Genomic DNA, 9283 nt, shown 5'->3' on the forward strand with positions numbered 1-9283 from the left:
TGAAGAAACACATCATCCCCAAACCAAACAAACCATGTCCCAGGAGAAATACCATAGGGAGTGAAATTCAAAGTTGAAGACACCCTGCTAAGAATAGACCAGTCACCTATTCCTCAAGGAGTTCAATCCCAGACACAGAATGGTCTTGACAAATGTTAAGTGACTACATCAATACAGAGTTCGAGAGTATGCCTACTACTTGCTTAGAAAGTAAACAGAAGGAGCTACTAATAAAACACTATCCAAAAAGGAGCAATTGTGAAAAACGCTGCATGAAACAAGTGAACTTGAGAGTAGTAATGGTTTGTTCCACAATAACTTTCTTAGTATTCCTGAAGTAAATCTAATATTTAATGATGGGGAAGTACAAAACAAGATTATCACCTCTGTATGTTTAAAATAAGCTTTCTATTTATCATTTAAGATTTCAAAATGAGTGATCTCAGATTAAGTGACAAATAATTCTAACGCAACACCACCTTCATTTTATTTTTTTCACTTGAAGAGGTGAAATACCTGTACTGAAACTACTCATCCATATATTTTAGCAATCATCAGGAATAGGAATATATTCATAGTTACATGTTATACCAGTAATGATCAGATCTTGTATGTATATATGTACATATATTCACATATACATGTATATTTAACTTCTTAAATCTAAGATTATTCTCAACTAATAAACAATGTAGTGCGTGCGTGCATGTGTGTGTGTGTGTGTGTGTGTGTGTGTGTGTGTACATGCATGCACTTTCTCCCAGGGATAATGTATTAAACCTACTTGATGTTGGAAAAAAGGAAATCCTTCATAATATATTCCAACAGCTAAATGACAAATGATAACTACTATACATGTCCTAAAAATGATTCAATCAGCCCACAAATACGGCCCTCCAAGCACGGACCATAACATGTTTATATTTTCTTCTACAAATGATATGGTTTATAAGAAATGTTAGTAAATCTGCCGATAAAAAATTCTCTGGGAGTTCCTGCTGTGGCTCAGCGGTTAACAAACCCCACTAGCATCCGTGAGGATGTGGGCTCAATCCCTGGCCTCGCTCAGTGGGTTAAGGATCCGATCTGCTGCCGTGGCTGTAAGCTGCGGCGTAGGTCGAAGATGCCGCTCGGATGTGGCGTTGCTGTGGCTGTGGCGTAGGCCAACAGCTGTAGCTCCAATTCGACCCCTAGCCTGGGAACCTCTAAATGCCTCAGATTCGGCCCTAAAAAAAGACACACACACACACACACAAAAAAAATTTCCTCTGGTATCAACAGCGACAGACTCTTTTCTGAGCTTACCAGGACATCAAAATTAATGATATGGACAGCTGACCACAAGATTCACCATCAGGCTGAAAACCTTTTATCATTCAGACCAAGATTTCTCAATCCAGCACTTGTGACATTTTGGACCAGACAATTCTTTGTTGTGAGAGCTGTCCTGTGTATTATAAAAGGTTGAGCAGCATCCCCAGCCTCTACCCACTAGATGCCAGTAGCACCCCCTTGCAAGGTGTGATAATCAAAAATGTCCCCAGACATTGCCAAATGTTCCCCGAGGGACAAATTTTGGTCTGGGAATCTAACAACTCAATACAGTGTTTGTTTTCAAAATGGAGTGAATTCTGCAGCACCAAGAAAGTTCCAAGAATCTACATTCCAAACGGCTACTTTATATGAAACTTTCCTGGATCCCACAAAGTAATTGAAACCTTGTTACTGTAGATAGCTAATTCTTCCACATGTGCATGATTAAACACTCTTGTGATGATGAATCTGGGACAGGCTGGGACAAGAGCCAACAGTGACTGGTTTTATAGTTTCGATGAATACACCTTCTTTTAACCCTTCACTAGCCCAGTCATCCCCGCCAGAGTAACCCTTTTTTCGCAAATCATTTTCTGCAACACCTTCAATGTAAGACGCCCTCCTATGGGCTCTCACCATTCAGACACTGTGACTGTCACTGCACTGGGGTCAACTCTCACCCGAGGGCTCAGGTACCTTCCACTACCAAGCCAGCCTGTCTCTGCCATTCCCCTTGGGCCCCTGCTCCCATCTGGACATCCCCTACCCAGGTCAGCTCTTGACCCTTGACCTCGGTCTGACCCCGCCGCCCCCTCCCCGCCTCCAAGGCGGTACCTGAAGTAGTAGACATCGCTCTTGCCGGCACTGAGCCCAGATTTTCGGATCACTTCCTCCTTCTTCCATCCGGGGGGGAGGGCCGGGCAGTCCATCCTCTTCCCGCTCTCCGTGGCCCGGGGTCCCCTGGGCCCCGGCCCCGCGCTCCCCGACGGGAAAGGGACCGGCTCCCGCCGGGGGGCGCCGCCGCCACCGCTGCTGCCGCAGCCGCCGCCGCCGCCGTCGCCGCCAAGGCCGCTGCCGCCACTCGGGGGACGGCCGCGGCCCCGGCCCCGGCCCCGTCCCCGTCCCCGGCCACGGCCCCGGCCCCGGCCACGGCCACAGACGCCGCCGCCCCGGCCCGCCTGCTTCCACCGCCCCCGGCCACGGCCGCCGCCCCGAGCGCCTTCCCTGCGCACGCCGCTCACCGGGGACGGGGCGAGCGCGCAGCCCTGACCCCCCTGCTCTATGGCGGAGTCGCCGCCAGCGCCGCTGCCGCCCGCCGCGCTCTCCCCCTCCTCCTGCTCCGGGCAGCAGCGGCCTCCCCCCGGGTGCGCGCGCATCCAGCCCCCTCCCCAGCCGGCGCTGCGCTTCTTCCGTAACCGAGCCCTTGGAATCCCGGAGACCCGCCCCGCCCGCAGCGCGGCGCGCGGGGGACGCGCGCAAGCATCATAGAGCGGGCGCGCACAGAGCGGCCCTCCCGCCCGGGGCGTGGCCCCGGCCACCGCCTCTTAGGTCCTCCAAGCTCTCAGGGCCGCCATCTTGTCTCCGCCTCCTCGAGGACACGCCCCCCGCCCCACCCGCTCCGCACCCGGCCTCGCCCTTCCGGCCCCCGCCCCCTCAGGGCGCGCGATTTGGACCCAGAGTCGCCGTGTGAATGCAGTAGTAAACCAACTATAATGGAAAAAATAAAAATCATTAAATTAAAAAAAAAAAAGTGACTGCGGTAATTTTGTTTCAGTTGAGTTAACCTCTCCCACCGTGTGACTTTACCTACGTTTGCTTCCCAATTAAAGAACAAACAAAATATGTATTTCATATTTTTAACTCGACTACTCATTTAAAGGCATAGGTGACACCCCTTTTCTTGCCTCTACCTCATAACTTGCCCAGGAGCTCGGGTGGATGGATTGAGTGGAAGCGCCCAATAAAGGGATTTCACTATCCTCCAGAGTCTGGCTTCCCGGCCTTAGGAGGCTAGATTGATTATCCTCCTAGAATTTTGTAAGGCTAGGAAGGAAAATGACAACTTGGAAGTTTCCTCCAGTTCTACAGGCTTTACCTCTAAATTCCCAGTAAAATGACAGGACTCCCTGAATCCACCTACAATTTACCAAATTTCTTAGGATCTTTTCCTAATTTAGACTTCTTTGTCTAATAGCCTCTTTGAGAAATATGAATGGCCTTTGACTTGTGAATACACCCTTATGTTGAAAGACCAACTTAACCCCACTGTCACCAGCCTTTATGAATCTACAGGGAACTCATTTGGACTTACGAACTCATAGTCAGGAGTGATTTTAAAGAATAATACCCAACTAATTAAGAAAACTGATTTCCATTTCAGAGGAGCACAGTTTCTATGTTTAAGCTTTTGAAATTCAAGATGATATGGAATGCTGAAAATCGTGTTAAACTATCTTAAGTTTTTGTATCCATAGGACCTAAAAATTGAGAGCCAAGTTTAGTGCATGAAAAAATCGATTTATAAAAATAATGGAAAATCAAAATTTATTTGATTTGTCTTTGCAACATATGCAAACAAACACCAACTCAAACGTAGAAAGAAGCTTAGTCTTCTTTTAATGTTGCGATACACTAAGCTATGGCTTCCTCAATGAAATCTATCTAGAAATGTGTCTAGCAAAGAGTTGAAAAAGTCAGGTTCTCAGGAGAGAGGTCAGTTCTGGAAACATACATTTAAAAGTCATCTTGGAAGTTCCCATTGTGGCATAGCAGAAAAGAATCTGACTAGGATCCATGACGATGTGGGTTTGACCCCTGGCCTTGCTCAGCGGGTCAGGGATCCGGCATTGTCATGAGCTGTGGCGTAGGTCACAGACATAGCTCAGATCCTGTGTTGCTCTGGCTGTGGCATAGGCTGGTAGCTGTAGCTGATTTGACCCCTAGCCTGGGAACTTCCATATGCCATGGGTGCAGCCCTAAAAAAGCCAAAAAAAAAAAAAAAAAAAGAACAAAAAGGAGAAGAAGGAAAGAAATAGAAGTCATATTGTGAAAGTAACAATTGAAGGAAACTTTGCAAGGAAGAACTCCAAGCATGCATGGTTAAAATTAATTAATTAATTAAAATTTTTAGAATAATAATGAAAGAAAAGAAAGAGGAACAAAAACCTGAACCTTAAGGAACATCTACATTTAAAGCTCAGGTGAAGGAATAAAAGTCAGAGAATCATAAGATCGAAGTTGAATAATCAACACTCTGTAAGAGGAAGAGCTTTGCTTTTTCACACCTAATTAAAAAGTAAAGGATAAACACGAGCAATGATCCCAGTAGAAATGGTAGTTGAGATAGTGGGAAAAGACAGAGTTAGGAATTTTTTACCTTATTCTTTTCTTTTTTTTTAGGGCTGCACCCAGCATACAGAGGTTCCCAGGCTAGAGGTGGAATCAGAGCTGTAGCTGCTGGCCAACACCACCATAGCTGATGGCTATACTGGATCCTTAACCCACTGATCGAGGCCAGGGATCGAACCTGTGTCCTCATGGATCCTAGTCAGATTCATTTCCACTGAGCCACAATGGGAGCTCCAGAATTTTTTACTTGTGTCTAACAAAGCTGTAGATGAGATGATATGTGGATATAAAAGCATGTTTAAAGGAATAAATCACTATCAGTTTAAGGTATTTTGACTTCTACTACCAGATTCTCTTTGCTAAATCCTAGGGAATATAGTGGAATGTTCCCTCTGTTAAGAAAAACCTAATTTAGGCATTTTAAAAGCATTTTTGGTCACACTTGAATTTTTCTGCCGTGATACCTTAAACGAAAGTATAAAAACAAATGAACAAACAAAAACATTTATTTATTCTCTCACAAAAAGAAGAAAACAATCTAATTATGGGAACCGTTACACTCTCACAGGGACTAGATCGACACCTAAAAGTATTGAGAGGATGAATGCAAAATGCCTAAGAGATAAATCCTTTTGTTTCTCTTAAAACACTGGACAAATAATAATCCTTTTATAATTCTGGGAAGATGCATTTTTCTATCACTCCTCAAAGAATAGCAACATTGTTTTTCTCAGGCAGCAAAGTTGTGACCAAATTTTTCAGTTTTATCTCATTTGCAATGGAAAAGTTCTTGCAGGCTTTGCCTTATGGAAAAAGTGGAAGACAGCAAGGGAGAATTATGTATGAAATCTGGTCCATTAAGCAAACAATAGAGATTTAGCCACCTTTAATCTCTTACTCCCAGGTGAAAAAGCAGGCGCTGAAACACCAACTGTCACTCCTGGAAGCCTACCTATTCTTTAAAATATTTTCCCTTTGTTATTTACTAAGCCACTAAAGAAAACGCAGTTTTCAAGAAAAATCAATGTTAGTTTGGATTTTTATTAATCAAAATAGAACAAATTCAGAAAATGGAACTTAAAAGAGTCTGACGTAGTGAATGGTTTTGAGATCTGTATATCTATTAACAAATATATAACCTGCATTTGAATTTTTGGATGTAATAAGATAATAAAAGAAGGATTTAAATGTTGGAAGCCTTACTTTTTCTAATGAGCATATTTACGTCAAGTGTTAACAGGGGCATAACTTTCCCTCTCTTTACAGTCCAAACAGTGTGGTCAGAATTTATCAAGACCTTAAACAGGAGTGAGGGCATAGCCGAAAACCATTTTCCAGCTCTAATTAGCAGGTTTTATGATTCACTGAGTTGGCCCCACTACTGTTCACCTAATTTCCAACTAAAACAAAATACTGCTGGCATGGCATGTCGGGAAGCTGAATGACACTTTCAAGTACATGCAGTATAAATAATTTTTTTTATTACCTTCCACTTGGAATGGCTACAGAGAAATCTTACACTGCACAGTTCAAACTAAAAAGAGAAGAGTTAATTACTTGAAAGGCAAGAGAAAACAAGGAGAGGTAAGTTTTGAACCAAGGGAAATTATTTCAGAAGATAGTGTTTGTGTGTTTTAAATTTCCTGCTGCTTGTTACATTAGCCATAGGTGAGTGGCTAATATTAAGAGTTTAGGATTAAGGGATGGAGAGACGCTTATTTGATTTAACTTCCTAAAAATAGAAAACACAGTACTAAGAGTAGAAAGAAAGCCACATTTAGATTGTAGAGCCCTGAGGTACCACTTAACACACTAAACAGTAGGGTTTTGTTGTTATTGTTTTAACTTAATTCTGGCTACAAAATCCAGAATACTGGGACACATAATCTAGAGAAATAAAGGCTGACAGTGGCTGCTGTTCACAAGAGAGGAAAGAGTAGTCACTGCGTCAATGGAAAAATACCTCTTGCCAGGAGATTTCGTGCTGTAAATGCTTTTCCCAATGTCTCTCACTAGGTCTTGCAAGTAACAGAGCTAGAGCTAGAACCCATCTCCAGACTCTAGGCTTAGTGCTTTGTCTCCTTAGCTGCTTTCAACCTGCCCTGCTGTCTCTGGTTCTTTTCACTCTTCAACTTGTTTCTATAGCAAATGGAAAAAGCTCTTTTGCGTCCACCCCATCTCCATCCTAGCACCTATATTTAACTAGTTCCTATTTATCCTTTAGGTCTCACCTGAGACATCATTTCTCCCAAGGAGCCCTTTCTGATTTTCTCTAACCCCTGCCCTCCTGCACCCCCCTGAGTTGTGTACTGTATGTCACCCTACCATTAGGTATTTCCCCCATCTGTTTATTGTACCTTATTGTAATCGCTTATTTAATTGTCTTTCTTCCCCTACCAGCCTAGAAGGCCAGGCTTCATGTTCGCCATTGAATCTCCCATTGCCTATGCCTTGGCTTGCCTGGAACATGGGAGGGATTATTAGATACTTGATGAGTAAATGAAATTAAGACATTTTTATAAAAATTGTGTACTCTCAAAATGATGAGCAGTGTATTTTCTTATCAGTGGAAATATGTAATCACATGGATTATGTAAAATCAGAGTATTAACAGCTGTTCTTGTCTTAGAAAATGTGGATAGGTTTCCATGACCCAAGAGTTATTTAACAATAAATTTGACTTAATTAAAAAATGAGGTTTAAATTCATTTTATAAATATGTTTAATTATAAGACAGTTATATTGTTTTCTTCAGAGTGGTCTCTCCAAACTTTCGTGGAATATGTATCATAAAAGACCTAATCACAAAATGAGACTCTACTTCTAAACAACCATTTCTGAATTTGTATATTTATCACCATTTATGTTTCTGCTCTTTGACTTCAAATAATTTGACTCATCCTAATAGTCTCTGAAATTACATGCACACATATATTTCAATGTCCTTTTGTTTATTTTGGAAACTTTTACAATGTTCTTAGAGTTTTTCTTTTGTTCTTTGCTAATTTCTGATTTACCCCTAATTTGTGGTACTTTTTAGCATAGTTTACAAAACTAACGGCAAAATTCCTGTTGTGGCTCAGCGGTAATGAACCCAACTAGTATCCATGAGGACAATGGTCTGATCCCTGACCTCGATCAGTGGGTTAAAGAATCTGGCCCTGCCGTGAGCTGTGGTGTAGGTGGCAGACGCAGTTTGGATCCCGAGTTGCTATTGCTGTTGCTGTCCGTAGGCCATTGGCTACAGCTCCAATTAAACCCCTAACCTGGGAACCTTCATATGCCATGGTTGCAGCTATAAAAGACAAAATAATAATAATAGTAATAATAATAATAATAATAGCAATCCCACGATTTGGCCTAATGATTCCATTCTGAAATACTTTCAGACTTTACATTCCAACTTTTCAATGACCTCAAGACTCCCAAACAAGTTAATCACAATTGTACAGATAACCTTGAGTCCTCATATGGCTCATCTCCAAGCATCTATTATTTGTTTGTTTGTTTCTAAGCACTTTATTCCTTTTGATTCTCATAATTCTATGAAGTAGGAAGTGTTTTTTGGGTTTTTTTATTACTGAATTTATTACATTTATAGTTGTGCAGTGATCATCACAATCCAGTTTTATAGTATTTCCATCCCACACTTCCAGTGCATCCCCCCACCCTCCAACCTCTCTCCTTTGGAAGCCATAAGTTTTTCAAAGTCTGTGAGTCAGTATCTGTTCTGCAAAGAAGTTCATTGTGTCCTTTTTTCAGATTCCACATGTAAGTGATAGCATCTGATGTTGGTGTCTCATTGTCTGACTGACTTCACTTAGCATGATAATTTCTAGGTCCATTCAGGTTGCTAAAAATGCCATCATTTAGTTCCTTTTAATGGATGAGTAATATTCCATTGTGGATACATACCACATCTTCTTGATCCACTCCTCTGTTGATGGACATTTCCAAGCATCTATTATTAATGTCACATATTCTTCTGCACAGCTTGTAAGCCTGTCCTTTGAGATGGAAGCTGCAAATAGCTATGATCCAGCAAACTTTGTCACCACCTATGGCAGACACATTGGTTGGCCTAAAGCAACACCCATTACCAATCTTCCTTGCGTACCTGCATTATTAGGGACTAAAAAAATCTGAATACCAGTTATCCCAGTCTAGTTTTCACGAGAATGTGGAAGAGCTGGGGGTGGTTCTTAGAAAGTTTTTCTCTATTAAAGCAAAATAAAACAGCAACATGATTGGCACTAGCCTCTTCCCTTTGTTCCTGCCTTAAACATGGACGTGATTTCCGAAGCTTGCAACTGGGAAGCAAAGAACAGAGAGATAAAAAGCAGACATCCTAAGAATAGGTGAGCCAGAGGATGGAGCTTGAATGGCATTATTGAGCAGCTGAACCACATCTTGCAACTCTTTATCTCCAGGCTTCTGGGTTATTTGAGAAACTAGACTGTTTGGGGATTAAACCACTATTGGGTGTTTAGATCACTGCAGCAGAAAGCATTCTTTACTGAGATATGATTCCTTCCCTTGATGAAGTGTGTGTATCTTGCTGGAAATTGAGCAGCTCCCAAGCTTAAGACCTCTGGGTAAAAGATTCCAAAGAGTCAAGAGA

General features: G+C 42.2%; 1 protein-coding gene across 3 annotated transcripts in view; it reads right to left on the minus strand.

The window, feature by feature from the left end:
- Window positions 1-2919, minus strand: part of MBD2 (methyl-CpG binding domain protein 2) — a 66303-nt gene extending 63384 nt beyond the window's left edge. The window contains exon 1 of one of the 3 annotated variants that reach the window (XR_007132852.1): window positions 2149-2850. Coding sequence is in view for 2 of the 3 variants with exons in the window: in XM_047765193.1 (XP_047621149.1) it covers window positions 2149-2690 (542 nt within the window). In the remaining variant the exon portion in view is untranslated. Of the gene's footprint in view, window positions 1-2148 lie in introns of all 3 variants that reach the window. The other 2 variants (XM_047765193.1, XM_047765206.1) reach the window with 2 other exon arrangements.
- Window positions 2920-9283: the final 6364 nt, after the last annotated feature.

Source organism: Phacochoerus africanus, chromosome 2, assembly GCF_016906955.1.
Source record: "Phacochoerus africanus isolate WHEZ1 chromosome 2, ROS_Pafr_v1, whole genome shotgun sequence".
NCBI classification, from domain to species: Eukaryota; Metazoa; Chordata; class Mammalia; order Artiodactyla; family Suidae; genus Phacochoerus; species Phacochoerus africanus.